The sequence below is a fragment of the Python bivittatus genome, unplaced genomic scaffold, assembly GCF_059951505.1.
Source record: "Python bivittatus isolate LINGU-HERP-01145 unplaced genomic scaffold, Pbiv_v1 ctg000580_np1212, whole genome shotgun sequence".
In the NCBI taxonomy this organism is placed as follows: Eukaryota; Metazoa; Chordata; class Lepidosauria; order Squamata; family Pythonidae; genus Python; species Python bivittatus.
In genome coordinates, this window is record NW_028277087.1 from 27,075,523 (window position 1) to 27,095,497 (window position 19,975).

At 37.2% G+C, this 19,975-nt stretch overlaps 1 protein-coding gene across 4 annotated transcripts in view; it reads right to left on the reverse strand.

Annotated features, from left to right (window-relative positions):
- WDR20 (WD repeat domain 20) overlaps window positions 1-19,975 on the reverse strand; it is a 58,806-nt gene that overhangs the window by 13,730 nt on the left and 25,101 nt on the right. For 3 of the 4 annotated variants that reach the window (XM_025172638.2, XM_088149820.1, XM_007437338.4), the window contains exons 2-3: window positions 12,458-12,640; window positions 8,328-9,608 (exon numbers count right to left, since the gene is read on the reverse strand). In XM_025172638.2, coding sequence (XP_025028406.1) covers window positions 8,328-9,608; window positions 12,458-12,640 — 1,464 coding nt within the window. Of the gene's footprint in view, window positions 1-5,969; window positions 9,609-12,457; window positions 12,641-19,975 lie in introns of all 4 variants that reach the window. The other variant, XR_003085716.2, reaches the window with a different exon arrangement.

Here is a 19,975-nt window from a genome sequence, read left to right on the forward strand (position 1 = left end):
AATTTTTGAGATCAGAAACTGATTCCTGAAGTTGACAACATAGGTTTAAAAATGTAAGAGCCAAATTTCTGATTTGCACACAAGCCTCTGACATTTCACAGATCTGCACATAACATTAAAATATACTCCAAAAAAGCATTATTTTAACTGTTTGTGGGTGGGTGGGAATCCTTCATATTCTAAAAAACTGACTTTCCAGATATTTTTCTTAACTTTGCATCATACAGCTACAGTTGGTCACACTCAAGATTAAAGTCCACTTGTAATGTAGAATTAATTACATCTTTGGAATCTACAGGAGCTCTTTCTTGCTCTCTCCCAATACTGATAAAATGCTAAGAAACAAACAGTTTTTGAAACAAGATTTCTACAATGAACAACTGCCCTAAACAAGCCAAGCCATCAGAATCTATTTTGACACATTCAAACCCCAAAGATCTAACAACTGTTTTTAGCTAAGATGCTATTTCTGGCAGAGGCCAACAAAAAAGATAAATTGGTTTAGTCCACACCCTATATATTTTAAGGCCTGCAGTAAATAATTCTGCTAAGCATTCTTTATATTATACAATAATGCTTGACACATTAGAAATTCAGCATGGAACTTTAATCTTAATACTAATGTTTAAAATTGGCAGAAGGTATCATTAAGAATGAACCCACTTTTTAAAAAAGTATAGCATGAACAAGAATTCAGTAGGAGAAATGAAAAATAAGCAAATATGAAATCAGATGCAATCTGTTTGTTAAACTGATCTAAGTAATGACAGCAACTTCTGCAAGCTCCCTCCCCTAAGTAAAATCAGTGCTAACAGACAACTGAATCTTGTGAGAAACAGACATTATTGTACAATTAAGAAATTTATTTCCAAATTCCCTGCTCTCAGATATGATAACAAACAATGTAATTGTATTATTTCCCTATTTTCTCAAACTAAAAAATAAGACATGTTTAATACCACTAAGCAAAAGCAACTGAACACTCTACCTCTTACTCTTGGTATATTTTAAATTATTTAAAACGATTATTTCAGAACTTTAGTAAGTGTAGCAAACAGTAGGATCCTTGTTATTCTAATACATATATGCTTATAAAATAGTAAAATTAGCTTATAAGTGACAAAAATTAATAATTAAATTCCATAACCCATTTCTGCAAAAAAATGTCCTGCTCCTCATTCCCCCAGTTTTAAAATTTCTGAACACCTATTTTTGCAAAAGCTGTGCACACATGTATATTTGTAAAAATTGCCAAGATTTGTTTAAAATCTTGTATCATATTTTGTCAGAGTATAAGACTATTTATTTACTGTAAAACATATTTAAAGACAAATTTAAAAGATCACTAAGAAGTTCCAAACAGGCCAGAAGAAATCTTAATTCAACAATTCAGCTGAAAACACAGGTCCATGAAAAATCAAAGAAAATACTTGCACATTAGTTTTAGCTGTGCCCTTTCAAACATATTATTCACTATTCAACTATCAACAGATGCTAATACACCCTCTCCTTGTTTCGCAACCTCAATTCTTTCCATAAATTGGAAGGAAAATGGTTGCTAAGCAAACCATGATTGAGAGATAGAGATGCTGCAATGATTGCAGGTTGCTGCTGTCTCATTTAGATAAAGTTCTTTCGTGCGGCAATGCCAGCATTACTCTCACTGTGGTGTGCAATGTTGTCAGGCCCAGAAATTTGATCGTAAGTGCACGCACTGGTTGGAAAATGAATTTTTAAAAATGTATTACCATTGTATTTGCGAATGGTCACTAAATGAGGTAGCAATAAATGAGGAGTGGCTGTATCCTCAAAGAAAATTGAAACAGGAATAACATTCTGGCCATTCATCATAATTTACAACAGCAACCTTGATGAGAAGTTCCAACTACCTCTACTTAGAATTTTAACTCCAACATCATTCAGCCTCCATATAAGAATTTCTGTTCTGGGAATAGGAATTAGTTTTCAAAGTTGTACATACAACCTGAAGAAAGCATAGGAACTGGCACCTGTAAGGATGAAATTAAAAGCATTTTGAATTGCTTATACTGTACTCTTACTGGAGCCTTTCTTCTGATTCTGATAAAATATCTATCATGGAAGATTAAACAAATTCCACCCATTAGAGGTTTTAAAGTACACCCTCCTTAAGCTTACTGAAAAAGGAGCAACACAATGGAAGTGTGAATCATCACATTCTCCTCAATATCCACTTCAGCTAAAGTACAAAGTAAGTTAGCTTACTTTTTTTTTTCAGCTGAGCATTTCCTAGTGCACATAATAGTAGTAGGCAGTATCTGAGGATACAGTAGGCTTGCATGCTTAAAATACAGATCAGAGATGCACTTAATATTTACTATGCACGCTAAATACACTAAAAATGTTTTCCAGATCCTTCCCACAGAGAACATAAACAAGAAATAGTTTTTATTAGAACAACTTCTTCATGTTAAATGAGTTCACTTTTATGCATGGCAGAAGGAAAGTAAGACATTTAGCTGTGAAAGGGAATTAGTAGGACATGGCACATTGACTCTCTTGAGATGGCATAAGTTAAAGGGACAACAGTATCTTCTGAATCTATTCTTTTTCATATATGCTTATCAAAGCACTCTTCATAACTTATCTTCATTTAGGGAAAAGAATGTTACAATTCAATACTATTGTTTTTTAAAATCAAGTATAATTTTTTTAAAACCAAGTATAATCACTGATAATGATTGATTCTGCAAAGCTCAACAAATAAAAAACATGCATGCAGTGTGCTGGGTAAGTCAAGTAATTTTCTTGGTCAAATAAATATTCCAGTTGAAGAAGCAGTAAGATTTAAACAAAAGATTATGCAGATAGGTGGGTCTCTCCCTTCACACACAAATAAGGATAAAGAAGTCTGATAACATATAAGAACAAAAGAACAATCTTAATTTGGTCTAAGATTAGGGAACTTGTCAATTTAACATTAAACAAACTGTCAGTTTTTAGACTTCTGAAAGACGATTCCACTCCTAAAAGTAATTAACTGCATGTGTTTAATTCATAAACCAGATAACTGTTGGTTCACTTTTAAAAGGTCTAATCCCATATAACTAGACCTGTGTTTTATAATATGTCACAGCGATAGCACTTATATGGTAAATATACATGATCTCTACATGTAGGGTATCACAACACAGTGTTATTAATTTAGGAGAATGCAGCACACTCCCAAGAGCAATCATAGTATTTACAAACCTTAGTGCTTTTTTCCCATTGTTTGTCACCTCTGAAAGCTCTCTGGTTTTTGTAACTTTCAAAACACAGAACAATCCATTTTAATATTAATCTAAATAATCTTCACATACCATCCCTGTGGAATTATATATGAAAGATGTATAGTTAGAATTTAGGCACAAGGTAAATTTTACTATTGTGACAAGCTAAAACAAAGTTCCATCTAATGTTAGGTGTTGTATGTCAGCAGGAAGAAAATTTCTTTTTATTCACCTGTGAGTTTTAATAGTGCCTTCTAGTGTTTATACCACAATAGTGAACAGAGTTAAGTACTACAAAAAAGAATAGATTACTAGTAAAGCTGGTTATGTTAGATGAACAACTCTGAGGGGAAAAAAACAGAAAATGTGTTTAAGAAATTCATCCTGAAAGTACCAGTTTGAACTTTAGTTTCCAAATGATTAAAGCAATCCAACTGAAAATAAAATTGGTCAGCAACATCTAGCAATATCAGCAATCCATATGAAAACGTATATATATACTTAAGTATATATATATACTTAAGATTCTGCCAATTTCAGTTTTAGATTGCCTGTTTATGCACCTAATTCTGATAAGCAACTCATAGTGCTTAACTAATAATGTTGATAAATAAAAGAGCTCCTATAGAATCCAGAAGATATCAATTTTCCATTTCAATAGCTCTTTATAGGATTTAGATAACCATCTTCACTCCACAGTTCTGTAATTTAAACTGGAAATACTAATATATCAGATGCACTACATATTCCTTCAATTAATTATAACTGAACAGGACATATTAGCATAATAAAAGAGTAATAGTAAGAACTCTTAAACCAACATTTGAGATGGGTATGAAATACTCAAGAGATTGTATATCATTCATTTAGGCTCATTTATAAAAAACGCAGTTACAGAAGCAGCGGTTACAGTGGCCAGTTTTTCAGAAAGCCGCCTGTTGCATTTAGTGAAGTATCAGCTGTGGCAAAACAATATTGCAACTTCAGGCATGAGAAGCACTACTGACAGTTAACTATATTTTACAATTCAGTCTCATTTTTTATTTAATGTCAGTATACAGAGGATAACCCCGGTAAGTTGTAACGTCAAGTATTTAGTAGGGTTCTTCAGCTGAAACAGTGACATAAAATGCTAAAAAATAAGCAGTATGAAACAAACATGATTTTTAAAAATTATAAATATATGAACAATACTTATTAAAGCTTCATTATTATTGCAACAGTCAATTTAGTTTAACAATTTGTTATGTTAGAAAGGCTCTTATGAAATTTATTTAAATTGCCAAGAAATCAGATGGACGTTTATAAAGAAAATACATATGAATTTACTGTTGATTTTCACTATATCATTACAATTTTGTACAGTATAACCTAATGTGTCAATCTTAACAAATTCATGTATACAGATTTCATAAATGCAGGGAAAAATCTTGCTTTTAAACTTTATACAAGTTATATGACAATAAATTAGCTGGTTTTCTTTCTTTCAACACAAGCAGGCCAGCGTTATTCTTTAGTAGCTTTAAAGTGATAGAAGGGAGACATACATGGTCTTTTCAAGTACATTACTGAGTTCCAAAAGATCAAGCATTTCTGAAACGTTTTAGTGTGACTCTTTTCTTTCTAATTTGGATATCCACATAAGGCAATTACACTTTCTTAGTTTCACAGAAGGAACTGGCTAATTTTTGACTGGGTATAATTAATCAACCCACATTCATTCATCCCAATAACTATGTATAAGAACATTTCAAGGAATCTTCGGATCCTGTTTAAATCATTAAATCCAACATTATGCGAAACATAGCTAGCACTTCCCCATAGCCCTTTATATTTCCATTCAATAAAATGATCTTTGCCAATGAAAAATTAGTTTCAGTGCAATTTATCATGCTCCAATGCTGCTATACTACAGTTGCTGTTTATTGGAAAAACGTTCTATAATTTAAATCTAATTTTTTCTTGTACAATATGATTCAAATAAATATTGTAAATTTCATGTGCATTTTATTATATAAATTGGTAACACATTTACTCTGCCAGGGTATATGCTGCCAGTTCACTCAACTCTACCTTTATTGTTAGTCAAATCTTACTATGAATATTCAAGGATAAGTAGCTACAAGCTTCCCTGAAATTACAAGTGGTTACTGATGAGTTTGGATAAAATCTGTCAATGAAGGCAACACCTGATAGAAATCGAGATGTGACTAGCATCACAAAAGATATCCAAAAGCTTTCTTGTTGTCTCTACCAGACTAACAAGCAAGGAACTGGTCAAAAGATTTATAAGCAGTTTAATTTTCTCAGTGGTACAACATATTTTTTACAAAGCATTACTGAGAAGCTTTGATGCCAGTAGAATAGGCAGTTTTCCCATAAATTAGCAGAGTTCTAAAATGTTGCTTTATATGCAACATGACCTTATTTTGTATTTTTATTGAACATAGTACGTTACATTTTAACACGTGTCTAAACTGTATTTTGAAAAAGAAAGGAGATGAGGAAGCTCAAAACATGTGAATGCAGAGTAGGAAAACCTAAGGCTTGTAGTGTAAGTCTTTTTACTCCAGTATGACAGTGTTTCCTTCTACCCTATGGGTTCCTGATACTGAAACCATAATTAGATGCTTCAGCCAAGGCAAATAGTAGCCAGACCAAAGCAGCTTATTCTAAGGAATGAGTGTTCATTTAACCTGTACTTCTGCAGAAACATACCATTTGCTATGCTGACTGCACCAGTCTGGCAAAGACAGATGGGAACAGAAAAGGCTGCCTCAATAGCAATGAAGATTCAGACTGTACAACTGGTTGAATCTTCTTCCTCAACCTGGAGGTTTGTGACCCTTTTATCCAACTGAGATCTTCTGGCAAAGGTGGAAAACAATTTTAGCAGCAGAAAATGGATGAGTGGAAACTATATGATAGGAACCTTGTGGACAAATGACACTGCAGGAAAACAGCAGCTTTAAATTCTTTAAAATGAAGCTAAGGGAATAAGCCTCAGATAAGATAAATGTATGCAGTGTGTAACCCAAGGGGAAGAAATATGTTACCATATTTTTGAAGCTTAATTAAATAGGCATAGAGTTTAATTAAGTGCTCTCCTATATAACAAAAAGAAAGGTTTCTGTTACAATGACCACCCTGGCCAGAACCCTGTAAACATATCACCTAATTTGCTAGTTTAGGCCAGCTGAGTAAGCTCACCAACTGCAAAATAAAGAATAACAACAACAGCAATAAGAAACCCATCCTAAGTAAACGCATCCTAAATAAAATGGCATTTACAACAGTGTGCAATATTAGTTTTCAGAGACCTCATGAATAGTATCAGCATGAAACTTACCTTAAAGATTTCTGCATTTGCCAAATATAGAAATCCTAGCTTTTGATACTGCATACTCTATCTCTGAAATATTTGAAATGTCTTCCAAATTAAATTGTTGCTATACGCAAGTTGTACTAATTAGTTCACTTCAGCTCCTTTAAGAATCTCAACCTAATAAAAATGGAAGTAACCTAAAAGCCAGTGTTAAATTACTTTGGAATCTCTTGTACATTAAACAGAAGGGCAATACTTTCCCACCATGTAGACACCCACTTCATCAACACACATCTGCAAAATTACTATAAGCTTTCTTTGGCCCCTGCATAGACTAAGATGGAAATTATCTTAACACAAACAAATAGTTATATTTTATCCTCATAGTGTGCTTCCCCCGCCCACATGAAAGTAGTATCATGTTTTTAGATTGTCTATCCAAGATAAGGCATACAGGAGAGACCACATATCAGAGCATGTTTGTTGTGAATTTAACAGTTGAATAAAACTTTATTACACATTACAGAGCAATCATGAAACTAAGTCCCAATAGGCTTTGATTTCTATTGGAAGAACTCTACTTGTAATAATTTTCTGAAGTCTGTGCACTCCAGGAATTGACAGCTGTCAAGTACATCATGGCTTATTCTCTGGAAGATGTTTTAAAAGCGCCCCATACTACATCTCCAAAAATATCAACCATCAGCCATTTAGGATACCATTTTTCTCTATCATTACCCAAGAACAAATCAGATTTTGCTAGTTCTGATTCTAGCTCCAGCTCTATTGTGTTGGACTATATAACAAAGGATTCCCCAAAGCCTTGTATGTGGCTATTTAAGGAATCATACTGTGTGGAGGCTGAGCCCAGGAGGAACAAATGAGTGCACAGAAATCACCTCAATTTTTTTTTTAATCTTGGCTGCAGCCTGAAAATTGCTAATAAATATTGAAGACAACCTTTATCAGCATAAAGTGCTAAAAATTTAAATAGCTAATTGTGTTAAATATGAAATAAAACATTACCACTGCCAGATTTAAGCCTATGGATTTAATGAACAATGCATGAGTTAAAAATAATTTTAACATGAAAGTAATCTGAAGTGACAGGGAAAATTATGATGGCATACATTCTGCTAAGGGACTTTTGTGATCTTACACAGAAATACTTGAAGATTGATATTAAAAGTCAGAATATTACAATGCATATTTAATATCAGTTTATTCAAATTTTAAATGGAGACACTACAAATTATCCTGATCACTGAAGAATTAAAAACCCATCACTATGAATATCTTTCAAAAAAGATGAATATATTGTTTGATTCCTGTCAGTTATGTGTTTGAAATTCAACTGTCCAAAATGTCACTAGATCAAGCTACAGCTTATCTAAGCTGTATTCCTGAATGCCCTTGCAACTTTACCCTCAGTAATTAATTTTTAGATTTGTTTCAATTATGTTATACAAAAATAGTTTTGAAAATATAAGAAACCTATCACTGACACTTTGGATACACAACACATCTCTGGCTGGAAGGCAACTGTATTTCAAAAGGACTTCACCTAGGCCAGACACTTCAAATTGTTCAGAAATACGGCATGCAGTATCCAAAAGTATGGCTCTGAGGAAATAATTTTTACATTAAGCGTAAAGATTGTTTATATTCAACATTCACTTATGTTTTGAGGAAAAAAAAACTACCTATTCAAGTTCTATTTCTTTGATGCAGCATTAAGGATTAAAACTTACCACTTTACCAGGCCTTGCCCATGTGCAAATAAATCCCTCCTGACAAGCAGTGACTATACAGTCTTCAAGAAAAATTAACACAGTCAGTCTTTCATGTGCTATCTTTTTACAGATAAGAGGCTCTAACAAAGGAACATCTTCCATTCTGGGGCACAGAGGCGTTCCCAAAGTTTTTGCTGGGTCTGTTTTGGTTTTAGTAACTAGATTCAGTTTGTCACTGCTCTTACTAGATATATGTCCCATACTATGGTTTCTCTTGTGATCTTTTTCATGGTGTTTTTCCTTCCGGTCATGTAATGATAAGGTTGCAAACTTACTAACACCAGAGGCAATGGCACCATCCATTACACTGCTTTTGCTGCCAGAATTGGAAACTGCAGAATGTGGAAGGCTATTGGAACGTGGAAGAGGAGGGGGCACAGAGTTTCCAGGTGTTGTGATGCTATTTCCATTACTTCCTGGGTTAGCTCCACCACTTCCTGTAGGGGGACTTGTGGCAGTCATGACATTTGTGTGTGTCCTTGCTCTTGAGAGGGGCTGGTGTGGGAAGAGGATATCTTCTGTTAGGTCCCATAAACATAGCTGTGTGTCCTGGCCTACCGAACCAAACCTATATGTTACACTTACTGGGCGACTCTCTGTAGAGTTCCTTTTTGATAATCTTGACTGCGTGCTATTTGCTCGATCTCGTCCAAAATGGAGGAGGTCTTGGAAGTCCTCATCACTGCCGCTGAATTCCATTGGATCATTTTCTTCTACACTGGTTGTATATGGATCAAAGGCCACAACACTGACCCACGATTTGTGCCCATGGCCTCTAGCTATCACTCGACAGTCCACAAATGACCAGACAGTCACCAAATCATCCTCTCCACCTGTTACAATATATTTTCCATCTGGGCTCCAACATGCACACAGCAGTCCTCCAAAGTAGCTTTTCATTGTACCATGCAACTCAACTGAATCAAAGTTAAACACACGAAGAAAGCCATCCTGACTTACACATGCCAAGAATTTTCCATCTGGAGAAAAACCAAATTCATTTAGGGCACCCTCACCTACTGTCCATTTAAGTAAAGGGTTTCGTGTAGATTTGCTTTTGCATGTATGGACTGCAAAACTTTCTCCTTGTTTAAGTAGCTGATAGTGTGGAGCTGTGGTACCACAATTGTGTTCCACATTATACAAGTACATATTGCCACTGGAATGAGCTACTAGGAAGAGACTTTCTGAACCAGGCACCCATTTTACACAAGTTACTCTGGACTTGTCTATTAGTCTCTGAAAAACAAAAGAAAAATATACATAGTTATCGCAGTTCTGCGTTGTTCATGTAATATTAATTGTCAAAAATACATATTTCTTCTTGCAGAAAATTGTTAGCTCATGAAGACTTAGTGGTAGGATATTGTTAAAAGCATACCTTTCTTATAAATATGAAATAAGAATATAATTACCAGCCAAATTTGTCATGAACATTTCTTAGTATAAAGTTAGACTCAGGAAATTACACATATTCCATAAAGAAAAAATACCCATTTATTAAATTCTGGCTTAGATGTAGAATCAGAACAAAAAAAATCTCTGACATGATCTAGTAATGGACACGTTTAGATATTATTGCTATTATATTGAAATAAAAATGGGAAGAAAGCATTGCTTTTAAAGTTATGCATACTTTGCAAGACAATGACTTTCAGATTTAACTAGAGAGCTTGGGGTATAGGGAGAGAAAGAAGCAGCAGAAAGATCCAATGTCTGAAACAGTTCAAAGGACTGAGCCAATAAGCAGGTATTGGGGTTGGGGGGTTTTTTTGGTCTGGAATGACATGCTTAGACACTCCAAGTCTCCCTCCCTCCCTCCCTCCCACTTTTATGCTACAGCAAAAAAGATTCTGAAACTGTGTACTAGATTTTCCAATAATTTTAACCATTATTCAAGTATTTCAAGCCATTTAAGTGAAACAAAGGGCACAGAAAATAACAGAGAATAGTACCAATTTCTTGAAACCAGCTATAAATTACAAAATTGCTTCCTTCTCCAAAACAGTATCATATGGCTTTAACTGGGATGTAAATTTCATTGGCGTATTCTGGAGCTCTTAACAAACCATCATATGACTTGTATCTACTTATAAAAGCTTAATAGGTTTATTCCAGTCCTGTAAAAGCAATAAAGCCTTCCTCATGGAAAAAAAATCCAAAATTCACTGAAGCAATGTTTTGAAGTTGAACAAAATTACAATATTACCAGCTTTTGAGCTTTAAGAACTCTTTATCAAGCAAGCTGATTGAAGAAGAAAGTGAGGACAGAAAAAGTAAAGCTCATTTTGGAGCTGCATATTTTTGTATCTGGAGATAAGAGTCCTGACTTAACAGCTAAGTTTTTACCTTTAAAAATAAAGAATTGGGAAACATTTCCTTGTGCCATTTTCCCACCACAGTTTAGGAGAGCTCTTATCACAATCCAAAAATTTGTAAGTCTGAAGCTCTCCATTACATCATCTAACAATGTAAACTGACAGTTCCAAAATCACCCACCCACCTTTTTTCACTCTAACCAACTTCCCTTATGAAAGGGTCTTGAAATTAAAAACCCTGGAGTAGTTTTGTACAACATAAACTGGCCCCAATAAAGGTACTGCCCCTATGCATTTAGAATTATTCAAGTTATGGTAAACTTGGGTTAATCTATGTAGTTCTTCTAATCTTTAGAGAAGTATGAAATATAATAATCCCAGCATTTTTTCTCCCATTATGTTTGATTTAGAATACACAGCATATTGTGTCTTATAGCACAACTGGAGCTGAATAGGCTGTATTTATAGAGTAAGTAGGTGGTAAAAATACTAGTTTCTCCTTGTCAGCAGCCATAATTTTTGATGCTGTATGTGAGTTAAAGAAAAATAGTAAGGCTGTATTGAAAATGTTGGGAAAAACAGTCCTGAATTGTAGTCCAGCAGAAAGGCTGACATACAAGCTGCTAGAATCCAGGCTATAAAATGTTATGAATAAGAAATAAAATCAGTAAGAAGATAATGGTGGTGGAGGGGAGTATTTAACATTGTATGGGTTTTTTTTTTTTTTTTTGCTATGAAAGCCAGCATATCATGCAATTTCTCAGAAAAAGAACATGTTGAACATTTATTTTCACTTTCTCAATTTATACAGTGCTTTTTCATAGAATGAAAAGATTATGGTTGTTTTACTTGATCACAACTTCAAGAAAGAAGTAGCATCTTGGATTCTAATCTCATTGAAAGATTATTTTCTACCTGCAATCTCTAAAAAGCTCCCCAAGGAACCAAATCAAGAAGAAACCAAAATCTTTCCTCTGTCCTTTCCTTACACAGAATTGTGTGAGAGGAACTTCCCTTCTCTTTTCCTCCTCTCCCTGCAAACTTCCTCCCCCATCTTATTCCCAATCTGCTTTGATGAATTTGCAATCATCTAGAAATTATTTGGGATGAGTGGAATTGTCTGTCAGCAGAAAGCCTTTCATTGGCAGAATGCCATAGTTGAACAACAACCCAATACATTTTAAACAGTTGAGTACTTTACTGCATTTTTATCTAAGCAGATGTACATGAAAAACATTGTCCACCCAAGGTTCATTTTATATAGTATTAAAACAAGCAAAAAAGCCAGACTCCTAAGGAAGCACTCATTTCTGCCCATATCTTTTTTTTTATTATTTGGTCTGCAGTAGATTTCTAACCACTGATTACAAACTATCTTAGCAAATTCACTGAAGCATTTGGAATGATAACTAATACATTTAGTTATCATGTTAGGGGACAAATACACTTTCAAGAGAGAGAATTAATCAAGTGCCACTGGTGTAAAACTGACTGCAGCTAGAGAGATATCCTTATCTGCCCTAGCACAATACTTTTGCTTTTTTCATTGTAAGGCTAGGAAGTTGGAGGAATGGCTGGAGGAGAAAGCCAGCACATCCATCTTGCAATCAGTACTATAAACATATATTGTTGTATTCAAAAATCCTGTCCCTGTATTTACCAGGGCAAATTGTTTCCAAGTAAAAAAAATAGATTATGTCGCATATGAAGAAAACATTATAAAAGAATGCAAGTATATTTGTATGCACCAAGATTAAGACATCCACTTACTTCCTCATTAAATAGCTTGCTAGTTTCTTTTTTAATAGGATCTATAAGTTGCACCTGTCCTGCAGAGAAGCCCACTAGTAGAGAAACACTTTCTGATGTGGCTGTTAAGTGATTGAAGTCATGACATGTAGGTTGCGTTCCTTTGTATATCCTTTTATCTATTGGTTTACTCAAATCAGCAGCCTGCAAGAAAGATTGAAATTGGGATTAGCAATGAGTAACACTTTAGTCTAAGATGCTTCACAAGAGAAAAAGCAAATCAACTATTTATAGCCACCATGGCAGATTTAAAAAGGAGATCACCAACTTTGTCTCTATTCAACCATGTATTGAGGTTTGCCAATTTTTTGTCTAATTAGGGATTACTACAGTGGTACCTCTACTTATGAATGCCCCTACTTACGAATTTTTCGAGATACGACCAGCTCCAGCCCCAAAAATTTACCTCTACTTACGAACTCGCCTCGACTTACGAACCGGATCCGCGGCCATTTTCCGCCCGTTCCACGTGGTCCGCGGCCATTTTTCCGCCCTGCCGCGTGTTCCGCGGCCGTTTTTCCGCCCCTGCCATGTCGTCCGCAGATGCCAGAACAGATTAATGGTAATTACATTGAACCTTATGGGAAAATTTACTTCGACTTGCGACCAACTCGACTTGCGATCAGTCACGGAACGGATTAAGTTCGTAAGTAGAGGTACCACTGTATTTTCTTAAATTTCATCAGGGAATTGATGTATTTTTGCCACAAACTAACAATAGTCATGGTTTGTAATTATAGTTGGTACTACCTGTACTTCCCGATGAAACACACATTCATAAAAATATGTACACTGACTATGCATATAAAGCACAAGATTGGCTAACTCTATTCATGTTGCAGCCTGATACTACAATCATTCAAATTCATTTTTTTTCTCATTAATCTACACTCAGTACCCCATCATGACAAAGTGAAAACAGAATTTTAGAAATGTCTGCAAACGTATGAAAAAGGAAAAACTGAAATATCACATTGGCATAAGTATTCAGACCCTTTGCAACAACACTTGAAATTTAGCTGAGGTGCCTCCCATTTCTCTTGATCATTGCTGAGCTGTTTCTATACCTGTACTTCAGTGTAGCTTCAAGTAAATACTAACAGTACTGCAGATTCTTTTTGAAAACTGAGGATCAGAACATTGCCCCACCTCTCTCTTATTACATATTCCCAAACAACATCTATACCTTGATTGGAATCCATGTGTGGTAAATTAAATTGATTGGACATGATTTGGAAAGGCACACACCTCTCTATAGAAGGCCTCACAGCTGACAATGCATACTGTATCAGAGCAAAAGCCATGAGGTCAAAAGAACTGCCTGCAGAGCTCAGAGACAGGATTATTGCAAGGCACAGATCTGGGGAAGGCTACAAAAAATTTTCTGCTGCACTGAAGGTTCCCAAGAGCACAGTGGCCTCCTTAATTCTCAAATGGAAGAAGTTTGGCACAACCAGGACTCTTCCAAGAGCCGGTCGCCTGGCCAAACTGAGCAATTGGGGGAGAAAAGCCATAGTAAGAGAGGTGACCAAGAACCCGATGGTCACTCTGACTGAGCTCCAGAGATCCTGTGTGGAGATGGGACAAAGTTCCAGAGGGACAACCATCGCTGCAGCCCTCCACCAATCTGGGCTTTATGGCAGAGTGGCTAGATGGAAGCCTCTCCTCAGTGCAAAACACATGAAAGCCCGCTTGGAGTTCGCAAAAAAGCACCTGAAGGACTCTCAGACTGTGAGGAACAAGATTCTCTGGTTTGATGAAACCAAGATTGAACTGTTTGGCCTCAATTCTAAACGTTATGTCTGGAGGAAACCAGGCACCGCTCATCACCTGCCCAATACCATCCCAATAGTAAAGCATGCTGGTGGCAGCATCATGCTGTGGGGGTGTTTTTCAGCAGCAGGGACTGGGAGACTGGTCAGGGTTGAGGGAAAGCTGGGTGGAGCAAAGGACAGAGATATCCTTAATGAAAACCTGTTCCACAGCGCTCAGGACCTCAGACTGGGCCAAAGGTTCACCTTCCAACATGACAACAATCCTAAGCACACAGCCAAGACAACACAGGAATGGCTTAGGGACAACTCTGTGAATCTCCTAGAGTGGCCCAGCCAGAGCCCTGACTTGAGCCCTATTGAACATCTCTGGAGGGACCTGACAATGGCTGTCTACCAACGGTCCCCATCCAACCTGATTGAGCTTGAGAGGATTTGCAAAGAAGAATGGCAGAAAATCCCCCAATCCAGGTGTGCAAAGCTTGTTGCGTCATACCGAAAAAGACTCCAGGCTGTAATTGCTGCCAAAGGTGCTTCAACAAAGTACTGAGTAAAAGGTCTGAATACTTAAGTACATGTGATATTTCAGTTTTTTCTTTTTAATAAATTTACAGACATTTCTAAAATTCTGTTTTCACTTTGTCATTATGGGGTACTGAGTGTGAGAAAAAAAAAATAATTTGAATGATTGTAGTATCAGGCTGCAACATAACACCATTGAAAAAAGTGAGGGGGTCTGAATACTTTCCGAATGCACTGTATATGAAAACAAAAAGGACACACATAGAAAATGGAAAAGGGGCCAGGCCATAAAAGAAGAGTACAGACAGGTAAGTGAACACACAGAATTAGCTCAGATTAATGAGCAATTTTAGGAAAATAAAAATGGCTTCTTTAGATTTGTTCAAAATAAATAGGAAAAAAAAAAAAACCAGTGTACCAGCTGCTTGATGAAAAAGACAAAAAGCTACCATATAACAAAGAAAAGGCAGTTACTCAACTCCCATTTTGGCTGTCTTTTTCCAACAAAAGAGTATTTGGTCCACCAGGAAATGTAAAGGAATAGGACTAAAGCCTTGGACTGACATAAATATGGTCAGGGAAATACCTCTTTACTTTAAAAGAATTTAAATCTCTAGGATTTGCTGAACTGTATCCTAGGGTAGAGAAGAAAAAGATGATGGTCTGGCTGAAACATTATGTATTATCTTTGAGAAAATTATTTTTACATGAGTTCCCAAAGCCTCTGGTTCTTGGGGACTCCAATCTATCACCTGGTGACATTGAATCTGGGTTGGCTCATGAAGGCATGGCCTCCATGACAACTATGGCTATATCCCAAGTCATCTTGGGCCCAATGCATATCAAGGTTGCACACTGGACATGGCTTTTATCTCAGGACAGTTGAGACATGATCTAATTTTAGAGGATCAGATCACTTTCTGATTGTTTCTCAGCTTGCTGGCATCACCCCACCTTGCAGGGAGATAGGGTCTGCTAGATCAGCTTACTCCAGGTCACTGATGGGAGGGAGCTTGGGTTTTTCACTGAGGGTCTGATGGGAGCTTGGCTGAGGCCTTGGTCACAGCCTGCAATGGAAAGGTGAGTAGGGCCTTAAACCAGATTGCCATTGTGTGACCTCTCCCCCTACACCAATCCCAAGGTACATCTTGGTTCCCCAAAGAGCTCCAGGAGATGAAGCACAGGAAGAGATGCCTGAAGCGCTGCTGAAGGAAGACAAAGAGTGAATCTGACCAAGTACAAGCAAGAACCCATATTAGGGATTACATTATGGTGATAAAGTCAGCAAAACATTATTGTGTCTGCTGATCATAGTTTTGCAGCCCTTTTTAAGGTGACCTGGGCCCTTGTGGGGAAGGACAGGCCACAGGACCATATGCAAGGCTGCTGTGAGGAATATTCTTGCTATTTGGCAGAGAGAGTCACTCAGATCTGCTCAGAGCTGGGTTCCAACCGGACAGATCCAACTGAGATGCCTGAGGCAAGGGCCTGTGGGGTTATGTGGAGCAAGTTTGACTCTGTGACTCCTGAGGAAATGGACAGAATTTTAAAATCTGTTAGCTTGGCCACCTGCCTGTTAGATACAGGTCTGTCCTGGATGGTTAAAGCCACACAGGAGGTGACCTGTAATTGGTTCCATGTAGCGATGTTGGCTTCCCTGAGTGAAGAGGTGGTCCCTTTGGGCTTGAATGAGAGATGTACCCTCTCCTCAAGAAGCTATTACTAGACTCGATCCTGGACAATTACTATGTAGTCTCCATTGGTAGAGACGGTAGTTGGGCTTCAACTCCAGAGGACCCTGGAGGAAGTACATTATTTAGAGCCATTTCAGTTGAGTTTTAGGCCAGGGTTCAGTACAGAGACATTGGTTGCACTGGTTGATGACCTGTGGCAGAGCCAGGATGGAGGTGGTGTGTCCATCCTGGTGCTCTTGATCTCTCAGCAGCTTTTGATACCACCAACCACAGTATCCTTTTGGACCAATTTCAGGGGTATGAGGCACCATTTTACGGTGGTTCTCCTTTCTCTGTGGCCAGTGTTGACAGGTGAGGAGAGATCATGCCCATGGGCCCTTACTTGTGGGGCACTATATGGTTCAACGCTCTCTCCCCTTCTGTTTAACATTTAGTTGAAACCACTGGGTGAGGTCATCCACTGGTTTGGGATCAGGTATCATCAGTATGTTGATGATTTCCAGCTGCACATCTCAATTCCAGGCAAGCCAAGTGATGCTGTCAAAGTCCTACCTCAGTGCCTGGAGGCTTTGCATGTCTGCATGAGGAATGGCTGTGCTTATTTGAACCCCCAGGTTCTGGGGCTATTCCAATGGCATTGCACTTCCCCACTGAGACTGGTGTGCAATCTGGGGATCCTCTTGGACTCTCAGCTGCTGGTTGAAGAGCAGGTGGCAGTTGTGGCCAAGAGGGTCTTTGCATAAATTTATGTAGAGTGCCAATCACACCCTTCCCTGGACCAGGAGGCCCTTCAGACAGTCACTCATGCCCTGGTCACCTCATGATTAGATCACTGTAATGCACTGCAAATGGGGCTGCCCTTGAAGACCATCTGGAAGCAACAGCTGGTCAAGAATGCAGCAGCACAGACAGTGTTGGGGGTACTGCATTATGTTCACATGTCCTCACTGTTTCACAAGCTGCACTAGTTACCAGTCAGCTTCCAGGGGCAATTCAAAGTGCTAGTTAACACCTTTAAAGCCCTTCATGGCATAGGTCCTAACTATCTGAGAGACCACTTATCTCCAATTGTTTTCTCTTGTGTGGTACAATCAAACAGCTTAGGTGCACTCTGGGTCCTGTTGATTAAACAGTGTAATCTTAACACTTCTGGGCTTACACTTAACAGCTTAACAGTGTAAGCCCAGAAAGTACAGTATGCTTACCCTGCTGCAATGATATCTCCACAGAGAAATTGTTAAAAAGCTGGTTGTTTTCCCAGGTCTTGGGATAGGTGGTTGTGGAGTCCCTTTCAGTTATATTTGCCTTACAGTTGAATGTATTGATCTTCCAATCGGCCAGGATCTCTTTTTACTCATATTTATATGCATTAGGGTTTTTTTTCAACTTTTTCCCAGAGTTGTCAATGATTCAGATTGCCTCAAAATTGGATAGATAAATGAATAAATATTCAAGAAAACATTCTTAATAGGTTAAATAATTGGGCTGAAAATAACAAAACTGACTAGTGACTGGTGTGAATCTTCAGTTAGGAAATAAAAAAAAAAAAGTACAGTAATAGGATGGGGAAGAGGTTTGGTAACTGTATTAGTAAAAAAGATACTAAAAAGAGTATTAATTGACTGCAAATATAATATGACCCAACACTATATGTCTGCCAAAAAAACCAAAAACAAATACAACTGTAGGCTGCATCAACAGAATCCTAATTTTGAAATCCCTTTATTCTTTGCTCATCCCCCTTGAATGTGGTGTCAATTTTGGGTTCCACATCTTAAGAATTTAGAGAAACTGGAATAGGTTAAAAAAAAATCCAAGGAGGATAACCAGTGTATTAGAAACTAGTTCCTATGAAATGAAACTGAAGGAGTTAGGTATGTTTTGCTTTGAGAAAAGACAATTGAAGGAGGACACAAATATCTGAAAGAATGTCACACAGAAGGTTTTCTCTTGTTCCAAAGTGCAGAACATGGAACAATGGATTTAAGTTCCATGAAGGCATATTATGATAGAAAATATCTGCCAACAGTAGGACCAGAAGAACCAATTATTTAGACAAGCAGTAGGCTCCTTTCATTGGATAAATTCACCAGACAGCTATCTGGGATGCTTTAACTTGGATTCTGGCACTAAGCAGAGCACTGAGCTCTAAGATCTAAATGTCCCCTTCCAAATCCATAATTTTAAGGCTTTTACAGGCCGCATGAAGCACTGGACATTCTCTGTCACCCTCTTAAGGTCTCCATGCTTTCTCCTTTAGAACACTTGGTCACCCCATGTCTTTCTACAGATTTCTCTCATTTAATTGGATAATCCCCCAGGTCTTCTTGGTTACTCCACTACCATTCCCAAGTCTAGCTTCTTACTAAGCCTTGAGGTCTGTCTCTTCCTTTTTGATAACTAGAAGTATTCCAAAGTAAAGTGCTAGCCTCCAACAAAGTGGCATATTTACTTCTGAAATTTATAGTGGCTGCTGTGGGACCTAGTAGCATTCTGTGGGCTTCTAGTCATCCTCAAGAAAGGAAACTGAAAAAGTCATGAATTTCAGTTGAATATTTTACAGGAGATGTGCCATGAGGTATGGCATAGCTTACTGTTGTTGCTGTTGCTTGTTATTGCAATATTTACCTAAAGCTGGAAGGCTTGGGGGTACAAAAGGCAAAAAAAGTTTATTTTTAAAGAATCTGAAAGTAATTGTTTTTTTTTTCCTTTCAGATAGTCTTTGACTTACGACCACAATTGGGACTGGAACTTCTGTCACTAAGCAATGTGGTCGTTAAGTGAGTCACACCCGATTTTACCACTTTTGCCACAGTTCTTAAGTGAATCACAGTGGTCATTAAGTGAATCTAGCTTCCCCCATTGCCTTTGCTTGTCGGAAGCCCCCTGGGAAGGTCACAAATGGCAATCATGTGACCCCAGGACACTGCAACTGTCGTAAATACATGCCAGTTGCCAAGCGCCCAAATTCTGATCATGTGGCCATGGTGACACTGCAATGGTCGTAAGTGCAAGGACTGGTTATAATTCGCCTTTTTCAGTCCTGTCATAACTTCAAACAGTTGTTAAACAAATAGTCATAAGTCAAGGACTACCTGTATATACTTCTGAATAATATGCTTAACATAAAATATCCATATACTGAAGCACTATTTCTCCAAAGTACTCCATAACAACCAATTCAATTAAAAAAAATAAGATCAGGTTTTTTTCTTAAAATGTTTCAATATTTTATAAAAGTTAGTATTTATCATGAAAAGTACAATTGTGAACATACATGGAGATGAAATAGAAGTTAACAGATTTATCTCAAAGTAAACACTGTAGTATAGTGCAAGGATAAAAGTCAATGAATAGAGAATTTGATGTGACTGAACAGTTTCGAGCACACAGAAGCTAAATATAAATGCAGGAGTCAGGGAAGAGAAAAAAAGTTTTTGATCTTTAAAGCCCTATATGGCTTGTATTTCAGACATTTTCAGGATCAGCTC